The following is a 21,898-nucleotide window of genomic DNA, read 5'->3' as shown; positions in this document are numbered from 1 at the left end:
TGTATCAAGCCTGTGTCCTCAGTACCTTGCTCTATGGCAGCGAGGCCTGGACAACGTATGTCAGCCAAGAGCGACGTCTCAATTCATTCCATCTTCGCTGCCTCCGGAGAATACTTGGCATCAGGTGGCAGGACCATATCGCCAACACAGAAGTCCTCGAGGCGGCCAACATCCCCAGCTTATACACACTACTGAGTCAGCGGCGCTTGAGATGGCTTGGCCATGTGAGCCGCATGGAAGATGGCAGGATCCCCAAAGACACATTGTACAGTGAGCTCACCACTGATATCAGACCCACCGGCCGTCCATGTCTCCGCTTTAAAGACGTCTGCAAACGCGACATGAAGTCCTGCGACATTGATCACAAGTCGTGGGAGTCAGTTGCCAGCGTTCGCCAGAGCTGGCGGGCAGCGATAAAGGCGGGGCTAAAGTTTGGCGAGTCGAAGAGACTTAGCAGTTGGCAGGAAAAAAGACAAAAGCGCAAGGGGAGAGCCAACTGTGTAACAGCCCCGACAAACAAATTTTTCTGCAGCACCTGTGGAAGAGCCTGTCACTCTAGAATTGGCCTTTATAGCCACTCTTGTCTTGACTATGGCAGCCCCCCCACAAACCTCCCCCCACCCGGACGTAATTGCAAACTGTGCAGTTCTCAAGATGCAAAAGCAACAGAGGCTTCTTCCATGCTGACCATTATACAATTAGTCCGATTTGAAAACCATTTTGGTGCAGCTTGTTATTGTTATTGTCAGCTGTCCCTCTACCACTGTTGTAAAAAATGTTCAGCAACATTATTGATTATTTTGTAGATCGTTTGGAAAGTCTCCACTGACCCCATAGGAATCTGCGGACCCCAGTTGGAGAACCAGTGCAGCAAGAGATCCCAGCCCCAGGGTAAATGGTGAGGTTCAGTCATTGCTCGCCATATGGTGATCTGGTGTCACAGATCACTGGACACTTTCCTAATTGGGATTATCCGATTCAGCAATCGGCTAAGTCCAGTCTGAAAATGGGCACTACTGTGTCACAGATAGGCTCAACCAAAACTGATCCTAATTTTAGATTGAGGTTTATTCAATTCAGTGGAAACGCACTAAAAGTCGGAGACTACAGTCAAATTCCCAGGATGGCCTGGTGGTTTGAGATCAGAGACAGGCCGGCATTTTATCCTGGCACAGTGGCGCAGTGGTTAGCACTGCAGCCTCACAGCTCCAGGGACCCGGGTTCGATTCTGGGTACTGCCTTTGTGGAGTTTGCAAGTTCTCCCTGTGTCTGCGTGGGTTTTCTCCAGGTGCTCCGGTTTCCTCCCACAAGCCAAAAGACTTGCAGGTTGGTAGGTAAATTGGCCATTATAAATTGTTACTAGTATAGGTAGGTGGTAGGGAAATATAGGGACAGGTGGGGATGTTTGGTAGGAATATGGGATTAGTGTAGGATTAGTATAAATGGGTGGTTGATGGTCAGCACAGACTCGGTGGGCCGAAGGGCCTGTTTCAGTGCTGTATCTCTAATCTAATCTAATGGGGGTCTTGACCTCTGGCAAAAGTGCTGCCGAGAACCCTGCATCACCCATTCTGTTGGGGGCCCACCAAATCAAGTGCCAATAAGCACTTAACTGGACAGCAGCGGGCCTTCCACCAGATCAAGGAACCCAGCGCCGGACGTCCCGCCCTCTGACAGCTGCAAGCCAATCAGAGGCGGGCAACTCCTAACTGAGCAGCATCACAGTGGAGCAGCCACCTGAGGCCGAGGAGCAGCGCTGGACCCAGGCCACAGATAGGTCAGGGCGGGAAGGGTTTCATGGGGTGGGGGTCACGGGAGAGGGGTGTGTAGGGGGGGTCAGCAGCAAGAGGAAGGGGGGTGGCTCTCAGCGGGCCCCCTTCCCAATGCTAGGTGCCTCGTTCAGGCACTGTGCCTTTTAACGAGAGACCCCCATCCTTCCACCCCTCCCCCAGAAGCGGCAAGCAACCCACGTGGTTTCTCTGTGTTTCCCGTGCGGCGACAGGCCCGTCCACCGCTGGGCTAATTGCAACGACAGTGGGATGAGGCCCTTAATTGGGCATTAATTGCCCACTTAAGGACCTCAATTGACAGTGGGGTAGGAAGACCGTTCACAGGCTTTCTCATCCCAAATGTAATTTCAGTGGAGGCGAGAAGGCGGTGGGGTCCCCCACTGCCACCATCCCACCTGATTATATACTTTCCCCACCTCCAAACCCACCTCGAGGGAGAGCATAAAAATTCCCCCGAGATTTCGTACAACTTGTCCACAGGAAGTTAAATGAGAGTCAACGGGCAAATTATACAAGATTGGAGAAAAGTGGTTTGATGGACCAAATGGCCTTGGTTCATTCTGTGCTTCCCAGGTTCTTAGAATTGGTGCCCGGATGGCCCCATTAACACAAACCTTATCTGGGAATATGGAGCGCTAGGCACTGAATTTCTGCAGGATTCCCTCAATCACCTACTGAGACTCCACTGGAAGATCTGCAGAAACCCTGGAAAAATGATGGAAACGCACAAGCTACAGCAGATGACTGCGAGACCCGTCTCCTTGCCCTCAGCAGAAATTTCAGCCTCTTTCACCTAAAGTTTATCATTCCTGCTGGGATAATGTAACAGTGAAGAAGGCACACGATTCCTGGCTGTTGATATTCCCTGACCTCATCTAGTCACTCGGCTACTGTGAAACTAATTCCAATACCCCACCAGCTCTTGTGGTTTTGGGAGATCACTGACGTCTGTTCAACGTTTCAGAGGTGTGATGTGTAATTTAGGGACTGCATGCACAATTAGTCAGAATTTGAGCATTTGCACAGCATTGTGAAGGTGTTGGAGATGTGTCCAGTGTGTTCATATTCACACTGCATCTATGTGTGCTCAGTATGAAAACCTACAGCTCTTTGTACTTTCAGACAGAAAATGACTGTTTTCGGCCAAGTCACAGCAAATTAAAATGAGTTTGTCACTTCGAGTGGTGCAGGAGAGTAGTGTTGCTGTAGTTACACACTATGTCATAAAATGCAGGACATAGGCTTGTGCCTGTTATATCCTATGTGCTGGGTTGCTGAGTCTAGCTAGGGCATTAGGAAGAAGTCGAAAGGTGCCCGATGCCAGGAAGGGAAGAAACTGCACCAGTAAATACTGGGCTGGTGTCCAAACTTCCTATGGTAATTGGGCAGCAGGGCTGGAAAAAGCCTCCCGTCTCGTGTTTACATACTCATTTCTTGAGTTTCATTTTACTAGTATCTGCCACTTTTATTCAACTTTATGCATTGGTGTTTGTCCAACTCTTCTTGCCATTTTCCAAACCCACCTAGGGTGAAAATTGGAATTGAAACGTAAGGCCTATATTACTAACTTTGCAGTGAGTATATCTAATTGAAAGGTTCTAAAGAAGATTAAGGAAATAATGTTTGGAATAGCAAGGTTAGGGTTAGGGGATGTATAGGGAATGTGTAAGGGCTGTTTAGGTTTAGGGGTTAAATTTAGGAGTCAGGTTAGGGTTAGGGTTACCTTAGGGTTAGGGTCACAGAGCTGCATCAACAAATGCCTGGGGGCACCTGCATCATATGAGGAATGAAAAGCAATAGGGTAAGTTACTCACATTGTTGCTTATTTTGACTGACCGGAGGAGTAACTCAGTGAGGGGCTGGTAGTAACTGGAAGGAAGAACACTCTCATCTCGTAGTCGCAGCTGCAGCCTCAGTGAACCTAAGTTTCCCCTGAAAGACAACACATTTGTTAGATCACATAATATGATACAAAGCCATTGTACACTCTGCATGGACAGACAGTATGTCAGTAGAACATTAGGTTAGTTGCCATGGCAGCAATACATGCTGAAGGGTTGAAGCAATTCACTTGATCTTGGTCCCTAATGTTCTGTTGGATCAATAGTTAATCTTTGACAATGTTTTCTGAAGAATAATTGAACGTGTATTATTCTTGTCATGTATTGATCCCATTTGGATACAATCAGAATATATCACAGCCTATTAGATTTGGCTGTTCTTTTATGTTTTTCTTCAAGAATCAGCAATATCACAAACTGTACATATCCTGATTAAAATATTATATCTGCGCTTGCTGCATGTCTACAAAATCATACTTCCTATTGTCACTCATCTTATCACACTTTCGTGATGACTTTTTCCATAATATTTATAACTGAAATCACTTATTTAAACCAATTATCCTGTAGCTGCACAATATGGCCACCGTACTGCACAAGATGGGTCTCTAAAAAATTTTCCCCTGAAAATTCTTTCATCGAAAACTTTTTTTCCTCAGTAACTAAAATTTCTAATGCCCAAAATAAGGAGGTAAACACCAAAAATTCAAAACAAATGATCTTGTATCATAACACAATTAAATGTAGCAACTGGTGTGACTCTTGGGCCTTGAAGTAAAGCCTCAGCTTCTCTGAAAAGCCTCGGCTTGGATTTGAGGCTTTTGCTCAGAGCTAAGGCACTGTGCCCACAATATTTACTGGGATGTGGAGCAGAGGGGAATGGGTGGTTATGGAAAACTGAAGATGTGAGTAATGAGGAGGTCCTGCGGAATTTAAGAGTCTGGCTGGCATGTGGGAAGACTTGCATGAGAAAGACGCAGCTGGAGAACAGAGAAGATGGAGGGAGAGATCGCTGGTTAGGAGAGTGATCGAAGAGTGCACCGGGGGATGGGAGAGTGGGTCAGGGGACGGGAGAGTGCTTTGGAGAGTGGGTTGGTGGGGGAAGAGCAGATCGTGGGTCGGGGGGATTGAAGAATGGTTTGCAGGGAAGTCAGAGAGTGGGTCAGGGGATTGGAGATTGGGTTGGGGGAATATAAGAGTGGGCTGGAGCAACTGGTGCTTGTGTCATGGGAGATCAGAGTCTGGGTCAGAGGATTGAAGCATTAGTCTGGGGGAGATTAGAGCATGGGTCACAGGAGGAGATGGCACATTGAAGGAAGGGGTTGTGAAGCAGTTAAGCAGGGGTTTGGGTGGGGGCGAGGAGTCGGGGTAGCATTCCAGTTGGATCTAGCCCTTCTCGCCATCCTCTCACCTTCCAGATTTCCCAGCACTGGGAAACCTGTCCCACAGCTGTTAAAGCTGAAAATCTGTTACATTTTGAGGCACGCAGCCTCATTAATATAGTTAATTAATGACCTGTCTCCGCAGAGCAGGTTGGCCAATTGCCCCGTCATCCCCGCCCAATCCCCCTCCATTAAAACTGGAAGTTGGAGGCGAGTTAAGGTTATGTTTCAGATTTTTGAAATTTTAAACTCACCCCATTCCAGTGTTGTGCAGGGTGAAAATTACCCCCAGTGTACGGAACATAAACTGTATAGTCTGACTACATGCAGTGAAACCAACTAATGATCTCATCTGTGTTTTGTTGACAGTTAGAAACGCTCCATGTTAATTGCTTATACCCGTGAAAGAGAAATTCTAATTACTAACACCTGTGAGGTAGAAAAAGATAAACAGACAGATAGAGAGAAATATGGAGATATCGAGATAGTGACTTACATTATTCTAATTTGATTTCTTTTTTTAAAAGTAGTTGATTTTTCAAAGTAAACAAAACTCTGAGTGAAACAGGTAGGACAGTACGGTAGAGGGGAGAGATGAGAGGAACAGATTGAGGGTGAAGGGGCTTCCGATCTGTTGCTATCTGCTTTTGGAAGAAGCGAATAGGAGTGGGGGAGTGTTAAGGGTAAGGTGAGTGACAGCAGAGCAAGAGGGAGACTAAGGTACAGGGGCTGAGCAGAGAGTTCAAGGGTGAAGGGGTAGAGAATGCAATGGGAGTAAGAGGATCGGAGGCCCGTCACTGAAGGGCAGTTTTTCTTGTAAGTCCCCATCTTAAATGTGGCTCATCACCATTGATTGGCACCTTTCCCCCACAAAGCATCAAAATGCCACAGATTTTAACATCAGGGTAGCTATGAGCACATTGGGATGGTTGGTCTATAAATTAGAGGGATTTGGTTTAAATAGCCAGCTGCTACTTAATAGATGTTCCACATTTCATTGGTGTTTGTCAGCTTTCTGGTTTGGGCTATTGTAATAACTTCACTGAAATTGTTCAAAATCTGATTGATAATTACCATCTGCATATAATGTATTGGCACAAAGTTATAGTGCAGGGTTGTGTTTAACTACGACTCTTTTCATTTGGGTTTAACTGTAAATGGGATGTGCTATACAACCGTTAATGAATTTCAACCCAATACAAAGGCATGAAATCAGCGATCTTAACAGCCAACAGAGATTGGCCATTATAACCCAATAATCTCACAAATTCTCTGAGCATCCCAGCAGCACTCTACATATTTTTTTTAAAGAAGCAGTGTTACTCTCTTGGTGTTTCTTGTGCAGTCGAGAGAATACATGGGTGAGCTGCTCCATCTCGGTCACAATTCAGCTGCCCTGCAGAAGGTGGGCAACAGCCACCTGGCAATGACTCTCATTCCAGTTTTCCCTTGGCCATTACTTCTTCCCTCCCCAAAACATCAAAGCTGAAATCTGGAAGTAGATTGAACCCCAATTGCCATGGCACAGTTTGTCAATGACACTAATGCCCTGTCCCAATCTGACAATAACCACATGTGAGCAGACAGATACCATGAAGGTGCCTCCCTTGTATGCCAGTATTGCACCTGTTGCCTAATGATGTTTGATGCTGTTATCAGAGATGTGGGGCCGGGGGTGTGGTATAGTGGTAATGTTACTGGACTAGTAATCCAGAGGCCTGGACTAATGCTCCTGAGACTTGAGTTCAAATCCTGCCACAGCAGCTGGTGGAATTTAAATTCAATTAATTGATAAATCTGGAATTAAAAGCTAATCTCAGTAATGATGATCGTGAAACTATCGGATTGTCATAAAAATTCATCTGGTTCACTAATGTCCTTCGGGAAGAAATCTGCCACCCTTACCTGGTCTGGCCTGCATGTGGCTCCAGACCCACAGCAATGTGGTTGACTCTTAACTGCTCTCTGAAATGGCCTAGCAAGCCACTCAGTTGTATCAAACCACTACAGAAATGGACGGACTACCTGGTATCGACCTAGGTACCGGAAATGTCAAAGGCACACCCGGCGCAGTTGACCCTGCAAAGTCCTCCTTACTAACATCTGGGGACTTATGCCAAAATTGGGAGAGCTGTCCCACAAACTAGTCAAGCAGCAGCCTGACATAGTCATACTCATGGAATCATAGCTTACAGCCAATGTCCCAGACTCCTCGATCACCATTCCTGGGTATGTCCTGTCCTACTGGCAGAAAAAACCCACCAGAAGTGGCAGCGCAGTGGTATACCGTCGGGAAGGAGTGGCCCTGGGAGTCCTCAAATATTGACTCCAAACCCCATGAAGTCTCACTGCATCAAGTCAAACACGGACATGGAAACCTCCTACTGATTATTACCTACTGCCCTCCCTCAGCCGATGAATCAGTACTCTTCTATGTTGAACACCACTTGGAAGAAGCACAAAGGGTAGCAAGGGCACAGGGTGGGGACATCAATGTCCATCACCGAGAGTGGCTTGGTAGCACCACTACTGATGCAGCTGACCGAGTCCTAAAGGACACAGATGTCAGACTGGGACAACAGGTGGAAAGAGAATGAAGAAAAGGGAAAATCCTACTAGACCTTGTCCTCACTAATCTACCTATTGCAGATGCATCTGTCCGTGGCAGTATTGGTAAGAGTGACCATTGCACAGTCTTTGAGGGACTAAGTCCCTTCTTCACACTGAGGACATCCTCCATCGTGTTGTGTGGCACTACCATCACGCTAAATGGGATGGGTTCAGAACAGATCTAGCAACTCAAAATTGTGTATCCTTGGGGTGCTGTAGGCCATCAGTAGCTGCAGAATTGTATTTAACCACAATCTGTAACCTCATGGCCTGGCATATCCCCAACTCTACCATTACCAACAAGCCAAGAAACCAACCATGGTTCAATGAAGAGTGCAGGAGGGCATGCCAGGAGCAGCACCAGTCATACCTCAAAATGAGGTGAAACTACAAAATAGGATTACATCCATACCAAACAGAGGAAGCAGTATGCTATAAACAGAGCAAAGCAATCCCACAACCAAAGGATCAGATCAAAGCTCTGCAGTCCTCCCACACCCTGACGCATACAGTGGTGGACAATTAATCAGAAGAGGTGGCTCCACAAACATCCCCATCCTCAATGACGGGGAAGCCCAGCACATCAGTGCAAAAGACAAGGCTGAAGCATTTGCAACTATCTTCAGCCAGAAGTGCTGAGTGGATGATCCATCTCGGCCTCGTCCTGTGGTCCCTAGAATCGCAGATGCCAGTCTTTAGCTAATTCAATTCACGCCTCGTGATATCAAGGAATGGCTGAACGCACTGGATACTGCAAAGACGCAAAGGCCCCAAACACATCCCAGCTGCAGTACTGAAGACCTGTGCTCCAGAACTAGCCGTGCCCCTAGCCGAGCTGTTTCAGTACAGCTACAACACTGGCATCTACCCGACAATGTGGAAAATTGCACAGGTATGTCCTGTCCACAAAAAGGAGGACAAATCCAATCTGGCCAACTACTGCCCTATCAGTCTACTTTCAATCATCAGCAAAGTGATGGAAGGTGCTGTCGACAGTGCTATCAAGCGGCACTTACACAGCAATGACCTGCTCACTGATGCTCAGATTGGTTTCCACCAAGGCCATTCAGCTCCAAACCTCATTACAGCCTTGGTCCAAACATGGACAAAAGAGCTGAATTCCAAAGGGCATGTGCGAGTGACTGCTCTTGACATCAAGGCAGCATTTGACTGAGTGTGACATCAAGGAACCTTCATGAAATTGAAGTCAATGGAAATGAAGAGGAAAACTCTCTGCTGGTTTGAATCATTACGAGTATAAAGATTGTGGTTGTTGGAGGCCAATCATCTGAGCCCAGGTTATCACTGCAGGAGTTCTTCAGAGTAGCGCCCTAGGCCCAACCATCTTCAGTTGCTTCCCTCCATCATAAGGTCAGAAGTGGGGATGTTCACTGATGATTGCAAACTGTTCCAAATTTCCAAATCATCTGTGACTCCTCAGATATTGAAGCAGTCCATGCTGCATGCAGCAAGACCTGGACAACATTCAGGCTTGGGCTGATCAGTGGCGAGCAGGATTTGCGCCACACAAGTGCCACGCAAAGACCATCTCCAACAAGAGAGAATCTAACCAACTCCCCTTGATGTACAATGGCATTACCATGACTTAAACGGTCACCATCAGCATCCTGGAGGTTACCATTGACCAGAAACTGAACTTGACTAGTCATATAAGTACTGCGACTACAAGCGCAGGTCAGAGGTTGGGAATTCTGTGGTGAGGAGCTCACTTCCTGACTCCCTAAACTTGTCCACCATCTACAAGGCACAAGTCAGGAGTGTCAAGTAATACTTTCCTGGATGATTCCAGCTCCAACAACACTCAAGAAGCTCAACACCATCCAGGACAAAGCGGTCTGCTAGATCGGCACTCCATTCACCACATTAAACATTCACTCCTTCCACCACCGACACACAGTGGTAGCAGTGTATACCATCTACCAGATGCACTGCAGCAACTTGCCAAGCCTTCTTCAACAGCACCTTCCAAACCCGTGAACTCTACCATCTCGAAGAACAAGAGCAGCAGATGCATGGGAACACCATCAAGTTCCCCCCAAACCTCACAGCATCCTGACTTGGAACTAGATCACCGTTCCTTCACTGCTGCTGGGTCAGAATCCTGGAACTCCTTTCCTAACAGCACTGTGGGTTTACCTACACCACAAGGACTGTCGCAGTTCAAGAAGGCAGCTCACCACCACCTTCTCAAGGACAATTAGGGATGGGCAATAAATGCTGGGCTTGCCAGCGACTCTCACATCCCACGAATGAATAATAGAAAAAAGCCAGATTTCTACAGAAGAATTGCTGTAAACACCTTGAGCTTTTCAATAACTGAACTCTCGATAATCCACTTCTGCAGCGCACTCAGTGTGAACCAATTTATCTTAATCTCAGCGGGTTGTTTGAAAGTGCCACGAGATTATCGATGCAGAATATGATTTTTTTTAGTTAATCCTCTTACAGGTAATCCTAACCCTTCAGTGAACCCTGAGTTATAGTGTTCTGTTGGACTGATTATCTGTCACTCACCATCTGTCAGCAAGACTTCACACTAAAAACAATCACTTTCTACTCAGGACTAAAGTAATGCTGGAGGTTGCTGAGGCAAAGGGTAGCTGCATGTCTCATTGACCCATGACCCATGTGCTTGCTGACTACATTGGCCCCTGGTACGGCAATGTCTCAATTTTAAAATTGTGTTCAAATCCCTTCATGGCCTGGCCTCTCCCTGTCGCTGCAATCTCTTCCAGCCGTACAACCCTCCGAGATATCTGCGCTCCTCCAATTTTGGCCTTTTGTGTATCTCTTGTTTAATCACACCATCATTGGTGGCTGTGCCTTCAGCTGCCTGGGCTCTAAGCTCTGGAATTCCTCCTTAAACCCCTCCATTTCTCTACCTCTCTCCTCCTTTAAGATGATCCTTAAAACCTACCTCTTTGACCACGTTTCTGGCCACCTGTCCTAATATCTCATATGACGAGGTGTCACATTTTGTTTGGTAATGTTGTTGTGAAGTGCCTTGGGACATTTTGCTATGGTTAAGCTGCTATAAGAAGATAAGTTGTTGTTGCAACAAGCAACCTCCAGTGTATTTTTTAAAATCTGAATTCTCCTCTATTTCCATATTTCTCCCATGATTGTGCATCCTGGACCAGACCTCACAGTGGGTAAGTATTGAACTGACTCCTCTATTTTGACAGCACTCGTGAGTTGAGAGATTGCTGTCGTGCTCAAGTCTTCTCGGAGATTGACTGGACGCTGTCGTTTTCGTTTCACAGGAACGCCTGCCTTTATTGTTGAGTCAGTAACATGGCACTGGGTGAGATCACAAAAACCTCCTCCATGAATCCCCCCACTGCCTGATGTCAAAAGAGAATTACATGTTTTAAGAACATCAGTCACAGAGTAGGGCTAGGAGCTTTTGTGTACATATAGTAGGGAGGAGAGGAGAATGAATTTTTCTGTTTCTATGAATAAAGAAAGAAAGAAAGAACTGGCATTTAAATAGTGCCCTTCAAAGCCTTAGGACATCCCAAAGTGATTTACAGCCAATGAAGTACTTTTTGAAATGTAGTCACTGTTGTAATGTGGGAACTTACAATAACATTACTTCCTGTCACAAATTCGTTAATTGGAAACTCAGAACAGAGATGAAAGGTCACAGACCTGAAACGTTAACTCTGTTTCTCTCTCCTCAGATGCTGCAAGGCCTGCTGAGTGTTTCCAGCATTTTCTGTTATTATTACATCTCTTGCAGTAATGTTCTCCTTTAACAATGTCCCTAAAATTAGCAAACTGCTTAATTCATGTACTTCTGCCGCAGATATTGTACATGGTTCACTTTTCAACCTGCTTAGCTGAAGTATTTTTCCGGCAAACTGCACAAGACTCTTCATACAAGCCCTGCTTTACCGGGGCAGACCAGGAGCAATCAGTGTCCTTGACATTTTTCCTTCACTGGCCGCAATGATAAAGTGTGATTGGCACCAGACAAAATGTAACACTAGCAGAATGAGAATGTCAGTCCTAGTTGCTACGTCAACATACCAGCAAGAAAAAACTGAACCAATTCCTGTGCTACTGCTTATATGTTAAAGTGAGTTCTGTGTTTCTTAACCAGACCATCAGAGGGAGCACTTTCAACAACTGATATCCCATTGGTTGTGGGGAGGAGGCTTGGAGAGGAATACAGGAGAAACAGGAATAGGGGGTTATTTAGGATGAAACCAGGTGCCAAATGGGTGCTGTGCTAATTAGACACACCTGTTTGAAAGTCTGAATTTAGCACGCAATTTTGGGCCTAATTGCTGATTACCATAATTTGGACTTTCCCGGAGGTGCGAAATCTGACATCTGCAGGATTAGCACTCAAGAGCAGATTGGACACAATTTTCATGGAGCAGTATATGTGGAGTGTCTGGCTGACACACAGCAGCCGGTTTCAGGATGATTCATGGACCGAGGGACACAGTTCTCAGACGTGGCACTGGAGGTCCTGGTGGAGGAGGTTCAGAGGAGGAGGGATGCCCTTTACCCACAGGGAGGAAGGAGCCCACCTAGCCATCCTGTCCCTGCTGCTCTGCCTGGTCTCATGGTCTCGTCCCATTCCTCATCCAGACCAACAGGACCCCTAGTAAGACGCTGATGACCAAGCACTCCCGTTCATCTGGTGACTCCTATAAGGTGTCCAATAACAGAATTACAAAATCACAGAATTGTTACACTGCAGACGGAGGCCATTCGGCCCACCATGTCTGCACCGGCTCTCCGAATGAGCAATTTACCTAATGCCATTCCCCTGCCTTCTCCCCGTAATCCTGCACATTCTTCCTTTTCAGATAACTATCCAATTGCCTTTTGAATGCTTCAGTTGAACCTGCCTCCACCACACTCTCAGGCAGCGCATTCCAGACCTTAACCACTTGCTGCGTGAAAAAGTTTTTCCTCATGCCACTTTTGCTTCTTTTGCCAATTATTTTAAATCTGTGCCCTCTCGTTCTCGATCCTTTCATGAGTGGGAACAGTTTCTCCTGATCTACTCTGTCTAAGGTAGAGTAGCACAGCACTTACCCCTTTTAAGGGAAATTCTCAGAGAATTTCCAGAATAAATGTTGATAGAGTTTTGGTGAAGTTTTAACAGACTTTTTCCAGAAAGTCTCTTGATGTGTTTCAAAAGTCCTCTTCACACCTCCGACAACAAATGAACAAGTAAAAGACGATAAGCCTTTAAGTAGTGCTCAAAAGTGCTTCACAGCTTATGAAGTACTTTTGAATTTTAGTCGCTGCTGTCATGCATAGCAAGATCCCACAAAAAACTGGGCCAATTGAAACATCCGTGGCTGAAAAGGAATTTTGTTAGGCAAGAGTATTAAGGGATATGGAACCAAGGCAGGTAAGTGGAGCTTAGGTAAAGATCAGCCATGATCTGTTTGAATGGCAGAGCAGGTTTGAGGGGCTGAATGGCCTACTCCTGCTCCTAAGAAAACTGCATCAGAGACCCAGATTTAGCTGTGTAAATGCCAGGAGCTGGCATACAGTTCTGGGACCCAGAAAGCACCTACTGAACGAAACGCCATCAACTCCAGCGGGACGAACACTGGTGTCAGTTTCTCCTGCTGCCAGGCGATGCCTGCAGGACAGCTTCACACATATAAAGCAAAGAGCTGATGGTTTGGGAGGTCAGAGGGAATCCCTGGAATCTAGCACAGCAGAAAATAGCAACATTTAGAAATTGAGGAACTGACTCAGTTCACTGCACATTTCAATGTGTCAGTGTTGCAGCTAAAAAAAAAATTGTCGGTTAGCTGCAGACTTAGCTGCTGTTTCTCCTTTAAAGCAGGCCCCAAGATCTGATCACCACCTCTAATAGCTTTGACCAAACAAACCAGACATTTTGAAGTTATATAAAAAAGGAACGAATTGCACTCAAATCTGAATATAAAAATATTTGTTTTTAAGCCTTTATTTACAGATGAAAAGATCAATTCAGGCGACTGTATTACGAAGGAGTTAATCAGAGGATCATTCCCATGAAATGATCCAAAAAATGCGGGACTAGCTTTATTCTTCATGGTAATCTGGCAGAGGGCATTATCTACCTATTTCAGAACCTGTCTATTTCTCATTCCAATGTAATCAATGGGTGGAAAACTAGGCGGGTTCAACAAGTGAGTGATCTGCTCAACTGGATTACTGACAAGGAGGTGCAGGTAAAAAATTATGGGAATTGAAGTTAACAGCCTCAGTTTTAGGACTTAGATCTCAGGAGTTTGCATTGATGGTTTAGGAAACTGAAATAAGAAAAGTTCTGAATTTGAGGCCAAATCTAACAGTGAGGAAAACCATCTAATCAAAATATCAGATACTTGTGAACTAGATATACCAGTCACAAATTCAAAATATTTGCCCAAAATCAGTCTCGTCAACAATGAGTACCGGCGGATTCAACTAATATCTGGCTGGCAGTTGTCGGCTTGCATACCGATTGTAGGACAGACACCACAGTCTAATAATCCCTATTGGCAATATTGGTGAACAAAGGTTTAACACACTCATTTGTCTTTCCATTGTTTACTATTTTATTGGAAGTGCCTCCATTAAAATTACAACAACAAATTGTACTTACTTTTAATATAATAAACATAATTAAACATTGCAAAAAAGCGAGCAGCGAAGGAGAGTTAAGAAAGATCTCCGAAGACCCAGAGGTCAATGGGTAGGCTTTGAAAAGACTTTTGGAGGAAGGCAGAGAAACGTCTTACAAAAGCTTTGTGTTGATTCACTAAAATCAACAGTGATTTCTGCATCGTTATTACAGTAAAACAGTTGTGCAGATATCAGGAGTGATTTTATTAAAAAGAAATAAGAACTTGCATTTATCCAATATCTTTTATGACCTCAAGAAGTCCCAAAGCGATTTACAACCAATGAGGTAAGTGTAGTCACTGTTGTAATGTAGGAAATGCAACAGCGAAGTCCCACAAACAGCAATGAGATAATGATCAGATCATCTGTTTTAGTGATGTTGGTTAAGGGATAAATTTTGGCCAAGATATTGGGGAGAACTCCCCTGCTCCTCTTCGAAATAGTGTCATGGATTCATTTATGTCCACCTGAGAGGGCAGATGGTTTCTCAGTTTAATGTCTCACCCACAAAACGGCACCTCCGGCAGTGCAGCCCTCTGTCAGCACTGTACTGACATGTCAACCTAGATTATGTGCTCAAGTCTTTGGAGGGGGTCTTGGACCCACGGTCTTCTGAGGTAGAGGTGAGAGTGCAACCACTGAGCCACAGCTGGCACCTACTATAATATTATTTCTACAAAACTGAAATAAATACTTGGTTTTGTTAACTTTAATCCTATTCAACCAGCCTTTCCTTCCCCATTCTCTCTTTGTCCATTCTGTGGCTAATTAACTTACTTTTATTTGTTTCTTAACAAATATACATTCCTCTATAGCCTTTCATCCTTTCGAAATATTTTTATTTACCTGTTTGACTTTCCCTTCAGAGTCCCACCATTCACTTTGGAGTCAGCAGCATGGATATTTGCGTGGGGTGCACTGGGAAGTTGGGATATCCGCTGGCCTGGGAAATGCCATCATGACCACAGGGATATTTCTGGCACCAGAATCATCTCAAGGTAGGGAGTCGAGTTCCCATATCTCACAAGAGTTGTGCTCGACTGGGTGCGACCTTGATGCTGTGAGGCTTGGGAACATGCCGCAGCTACAGCAAGAGATGCACAAACCTTTCAATATTGGCACCTAGGTTCAAATTAAGGCCAGAATGAGAGCATGGAAACCTCCTCTGTATTGACTGTAAGGGTTCTATGTGAATGGGTTTATGACAGTGCCAGCTCAGTGCCCAATGGGCATGACCTTCAAAACTGCCCATAATGTTTGCACTAACTGACATCTCACTCACGGGCACCAGGATGGCTGGTGTAGATTAATTGATTTTTTTGGGGGGCATTTGGGCATTGTTGTCAAGGCCAGCATTTATTGCCTAGCCCTTCTTGAACTGCTGCAATTCATGTAGTGAAGGTTCTCCCACAGTGCTGTTAGGGAGGGAGTTCCAGGATTTTGACAGTGAAGGAATGGCGATATATTTCCAAGTCGGGATGGTGTGTGACTTGGAGGGGAGGTTGGAGATGATGATGTTCCCGTTCTGCCCTTGTTGTTCTTGGTGGCGGAGATTGTATGTTTGAGAGGTGTGCTGAAGAAGCCTTAGTGAGTTGCAGCCACTGTGCACTGGCAGTGGAGAGCACGAATATTAAAGTCGGCGGATGGGGTGATGGTCAAGTGGATTGCTTTGTTCTGAATGGTGATGAGCTTCTCAATTTGTTGTTACAGCTTCACCTATTTGGGGAAGTGCAGAGCATTTTATGACATCAGACTTATGCCTTCAGGAGCTACGAGGTGAGCCCCTTACCGCAGAATACCCAGCCTCGAGGAGCCACAGTGTATAGGTGCCTGCTCCAGTTGGGTTTCCGGTGACCCCCCCCACCCAAGATGATAATGATGAGGAATTTAGGGAAATTCCATTGAATGTCAAGAGGTGATGGTTAGGGATTTTCTTGTTGGAGATAGATGTTACCTGGCACTTGTATGGTATGAATGTTACTCAACAATCAAAGCCTGGATGTTGTCCAAGTCTTCTTGTATATGGGAATTTCTTGCCTCATTAGCTGAAGAGTTGCGAAAGGAGCTGTACACTGCAATCATCAGTAAACAGTCCTATATTCTGAGCATATGATAGAAGGAATGTCATTGATGAAGCAGCTTGAAGTTAGTTGGGTCTAGGACACTGCCCTGAGGAACTCCTGGGGCTGAGATGATTGGCTTCTAATAACCACAATCATCTTACCATCTTCCTTTGTGCTAGGTATGACTCCAGCCAGTGAGTGGAGAGCTTTCCCCTGATTCCCGTTGACTTCAGCTATACTAGAGACTCCTTGGTGCCACACTCAGTCAAATGTTGCCTTGATGCAACTCCCACCTCACCTCCGGAATTAAGTTCGAATCCATGTTTGGAATGAGGCTGTAATAAGGTCTAGAGCCGAGTGGTCTTTGAGTATTATTTATTTTTAAATTTGGGACAGAGTAGAAGCTTTGCATCTAACTATCTGTACCCGATCTTGATACGGAGACTGGGTGGGTGAAATGTTCCATTTCCAAGTACAGCCGCTCACCTTGACGAGCACAAATTTGAGAAGAATTGATAATGCTTTCCTTCCTATGGGGAGGAACAGTCAGTCTGCTGTTATGCATTGCTCTTAGTACACAGTTCGAGAGGTCTGCTCGTTTTCCTGTCTGGTGACTGGTGTCTGACTCAAGGCAAAGGACGAAGAGGCGGGGGAGGGGAGAGGAGCTAAAGATGATTGAAATCGCAGGAGGGAATTCAAGGGAAAATGTCTTATTAAATTTTAAGCATAAAATAATCTTAAAATGACACCATGCAGGTATGACTAAGAGATTAAATTTGCTCTTTCTTTTGAATTGCGGGCAAATCCCAGAGATGGTCCATCACAGCCACACTTTGAAGCTTGCTTAATAGTGTAATTTGGGTAGATGGCTCCAGTAGCTGAAATGAGGTGATTCACCATTTGATGACTGTCACTGAGGCATTGTATAGTATGCATCATCTATGACCCACGTAACTATAGTGTGAGGCAATGGCTAATAGTCAAAGTCTTGAGCACGTCAGTGCTGTGCGAAGGCTGGATTTGATTTGGTCAGAATAAAAATAAAACCTTTTGTTTGTCATGTCACAGTTATTTAACAGACGTAATCGCAGCATTACAGTCCGAAATTCTACAAGTTCTTTCTTTTGCTTTCCTCTATAACTTTTTATCTCCCCATTATAATTTTATTAAGTTAAATTAAAATGCTCAAGACATATGCAGCAATCTTAAAATTAGGAATGTAAAAAAATGGCTTAGTCCTGGTCCTATGTACTGAGATATTACCTTACACCAAACTCGGGTATTGGAATCTCACTAAGAACTTGTTACTGAGGACTTCCTGTAACAATGAGGGTGATGCACTTTGGGAGGACTAACAAGACAAGGGAATATACAATAGATGGTAGGACCCGAGGGAGTACAGAGGGTCAGATGGACCTTGGGATGCTTGTCCATAGATCACTGAAGGCAGCAGCACAGGTAGATAAGGTGGTTAGGAAGGCATACGGGATACTTGCCTTTATTAGCCGATGCCAAGGAGGACCTCCAAGAGGTGAAGAGCCAGCAGGCCTCGCTCTTTGCCAAGGAGGCCTCCAAGATCATCTTCCGGTCCAGAGTCCGCTCCATCGAGCAGGATGAGACGTGCTCGCGTTACTTCTTCCAAAAGGTACACAGAGAGAGCTCTGTTATCAGCAGCCTGAAGGAAGAAGATGGCTCGGTAACGTCTTCGCAGTCCGACATACTAAGGATCAGCAAATCCTTTTATGCTGGGCTGTATGACGCGAAGCCCACAGACAGCAGAGCCTCCCAGTCCTTCCTGTCATCTATCACAGAGGTCTTAGATGACAGCAGGAGGGAGGGACTGGACAAGCCGCTAACTCTGGACGAGCTGACAAAGGCCGTCGAGTCTTTCGAGACGAGTAAAACTCCCGGGAGCGACGGCTTACCGGTCGAGTTGTACTCGGCCCTGTGGGACTGGGTCGGCCCGGACCTGCTGGAAGTATACGAGAGTATGCTCCTGGCCGGCAGCATGTCAGAATCCATGAGAAAAGGCATCATCACCCTCATTTACAAGCAGAAGGGGGAGAGGGCAGAAATCAGAAATTGGCGGCCCATCTCACTGCTTACTGTTGATTACAAGATTCTGTCCAAAGTCATAGCCAGTCGAGTCAAGTCTGCTCTGGAGTTGGTGATTCGCCCCGATCAGACCTGTACTGTACCCGGCAGGAAGATCTCTGATAGTCTCGCGCTACTCAGGGATACGATCGCCTACGTACGGGACAGGAGGGTGGACACCTGCCTCATCAGCCTGGACCAGGAGAAGGCTTTTGACAGGATATCGCACACCTACATGATGGACGTGCTTTCCAAAATGGGGTTTGGGGAGGGAATCTGCAATTGGATCCAACTGCTCTACACAAACATCAGTAGCGCAGTGTCAATCAACGGGTGGGAATCTGAAAGTTTCCCGATCAAATCTGGAGTCAGACAGGGCTGTCCTCTGTCCCCGGTCTTGTTTGTTTGCTGTATTGAACCCTTTGCTGAGTCTATTAGGAAGGATGCGAGCATAAGAGGGGTGACAATCCCAGGCAGCGGAGGCACTCAGGTCAAAACCTCCCTGTACATGGATGACGTCGCCGTTTTCTGCTCGGATCCGCTGTCCGTGCGCAGACTGATGAGCATCTGCGACCAGTTCGAACTGGCCTCGGGAGCCAAACTTAACCACGGCAAGAGCGAGGCCATGTTCTTTGGCAACTGGGCTGACCGATCCTTTGTCCCCTTCACCGTCAGGTCAGATTACCTGAAGGTGCTGGGGATATGGTTCGGAAGGGCCGGGGCGTGCACCAAAACATGGGAGGAGCGAGTAGCCAAGGTACGACAAAAGTTGGGCATGTGGGGGCAGCGATCTCTCTCCATTGTGGGTAAGAACCTGGTCATCAGGTGCGAGGCGCTCATGTTGTTGCTCTACGTGGCGCAGGTCTGGCCCATACCCCACTCCTGCGCCGTGGCAGTCACCCGAGCCATTTTCCGCTTCGTCTGGGGATCTAAAATGGACTGGGTCCGGAGAGACACGATGTTCAAATCTCTGGACAAGGGCGGGAAAAATGTACCCAACGTGGCCCTCATCCTGATGACCACCTTCGTGTGCGGCTGCATCAAGCTGTGTGTAGATCCCCAGTACGCAAACCCCAAGTGTCACTACGTGCTGAGGTTCTATCTGTCCCCGGTGTTGCGAAGGATGGGCCTGGTCACATTGCCGCGGAACGCTCCGTGCAGTTGGGCGGTGCCGTACCACCTATCCTTCGTGGAGCAGTTTCTGCGGGAAAACACCTTTGACCACCGGTCCATCAGGCAGTGGTCTGCACGGAATGTTCTCAAGGCCCTACGGGAAAAGGAAACGGTGGATCCTGTCGGATGGTTCCCCGAGCAGACCGTCAAAGTCATTTGGCGGAATGCCTCATCACCAGAACTTTCAAACAAGCACCAAGACGTAGCTTGGCTGGTGGTGAGAAGGGCCCTCCCCGTCAGATCCTTCATGCACACCCGAAGTCTCGCCCCCTCCGCACAGTGCCCCCGCGTTGGCTGTGGTGGGGAAGAGACGGTCGCCCACCTCCTCCTGGAATGTGCCTTTGCAAAGCAGGTGTGGAAAGAAATGCAGTGGTTTTTGTCAAGGTTCATCCTAAGCAGCTCTGTAACACAGGAGTCTGTGCTCTACAGGCTGTTCCCAGGGACGCACACCGAGACAAACATCAACTGCTGCTGGAGGACTATCAATTCGGTGAAAGACGCCCTTTGGTCTGCCCGAAACTTGCTGGTCTTCCAGCGCAAAGAGTTGTCCACCACCGAATGTTGCAGACTGGCACATTCCAAGGTTCAGGACTACGTGCTGAGGGACGCACTAAAGCTTGGGGCAGCCGCAGCAAAGGCTCAATGGGGAAAGACCACAGTGTAAGGTTCCCCCACCAAGCTGGACTGAGGGGCTGGATCCATGGGAAACCCCTCGAACTGTATCGTTATTATTCTCAATTGCTGTAAATGTAAAACTGTAATTGACATGACAATTGTGAAACGGAAGGGTTGGGAAGAAACTCATGACAGTATTGAAGGAAACTGATCTACCTTGCAATGTTTGTATTTTTTGGTGCTGTTTGGAAACTGTTTGGCAATGTAATTTTTACAGATTTTTATGAATAAAGTATATTTTGGAAATAAAAAAAATAAAAAAAAGCCGATGCATAGAATATAAGAGCAGGGAGGTTATGTTGGAGCTGTATAAAAGGCTGGTTAGGCCACAGCTGGAGTACTGTGCACAGTTCTGGTCACCACACTATAGGAAGGATGTGATTGCACAGGAGAGAGTGCAGAGGAGATTCACCAGGATGTTGCCTGGGCTGGAGCATTTCAGTTATGAAGAGAGACTAAATTGGCTGGGGTTGTTTTCCTTAGAGCAGAGAAGGCTGAGGGGGGAGCTGATTGAGGTATACAAAATTATGAGGGGCATTGATAGGATAGATAGGAAGAAACTTGTTCCCGTAGCGGAGGGGTCAATGACCAGGGGGCATAGATTTAAGGTAAGAGGCAGGAGGTTTAGAGGGGAGCTGAGGAAAAATTTTTTCACCAAGAGGGTGGTTGGAATCTGGAACACACTGCCTGAAGGGGTGGTAGAGGCAGGAACCCTCACAACATTTAAGAAGTATTTAGATAAGCACTTGAAACACCATATCATACAAAGCTACGGGCCAAGTGCAGGAAAATGGGATTAGATTGGACGGGTGCTTAATGGTCGGCGCAGGCGGGTTGGGCCGAAGGGCCTATTTCTTTGCTGTAAAACTCTATGACTCTATGTGTCTATGACTCTAATAACTTGTCACTGGCTTTTATCGTCACCTTATAATATAAACAGCGCGTCGCCTCCGCCCTTCCCCTCCCCCCCACCCACCCACCCCGAGCCTCCCTTCCCCCACCCGGGAGAGAGACCGAGAGAGAGACCGAGAGGGAATCGCTGCGGTCCAGAGTGTCTGCAGCCACGGCATGCGGTAAGTCCATTGAGGTGAAGAAGGAGCTGCGGGACCCGAGAGAAGTCCTGTGAAAAGGTGCCCCGAACACCCAAAACATCCACGAGCGGCCCCCCCGGCCGCAACTTCAAAGCGCCCGCGGGAGATGGCTCGGAGAGCATCTGCAGCGCACTGTCGGCAATGCTGCATGCCTTTATTTAAACCACTGCAAAAAAAAAAACCCTTAGCAAATGTAACCACCTCTAAGTCTGCCAAATGATGCTTCACCTCCCGAAGGACGTAGATGAGCTTTCCGGACGTCGATGGTGGGCACTGAGGAAATGGCTTATTACCTGCACCAGATTCCACCCCCCCTCCCCCCCTTTACCCCCCTTCCACCCCCCCCCACCCCCGTCCCCTTCCCTGCTCCACCCTCTCAGCTCACCCCCTCACAACCCCGTCCCAGCCCGCCCCCCCCCGCACCATCTTCACCCCGCACCCCCTTCCCCTGCACCCGCCCCCCCCACCCCCTCCCTCTACCCCTCCCCCTTGCATCCCCTCCTCCCACCGGCACCATCCTACACCTGT

General features: G+C 46.8%; 1 protein-coding gene across 2 annotated transcripts in view; it reads right to left on the bottom strand.

The window, feature by feature from the left end:
- The window catches only part of rasa4 (RAS p21 protein activator 4), a 251,575-nt gene that overhangs the window by 59,435 nt on the left and 170,242 nt on the right, over positions 1-21,898 (bottom strand). For both annotated transcript variants that reach the window (XM_068010142.1, XM_068010143.1), the window contains exon 9: positions 3,605-3,722. In XM_068010142.1, coding sequence (XP_067866243.1) covers positions 3,605-3,722 — 118 coding nt within the window. The remainder of the gene's footprint in view (positions 1-3,604; positions 3,723-21,898) is intronic.

This window comes from Heterodontus francisci, chromosome 30 (assembly GCF_036365525.1).
Source record: "Heterodontus francisci isolate sHetFra1 chromosome 30, sHetFra1.hap1, whole genome shotgun sequence".
In the NCBI taxonomy this organism is placed as follows: domain Eukaryota; kingdom Metazoa; phylum Chordata; class Chondrichthyes; order Heterodontiformes; family Heterodontidae; genus Heterodontus; species Heterodontus francisci.
This window is presented reverse-complemented; position numbering and strand designations above follow the sequence as displayed.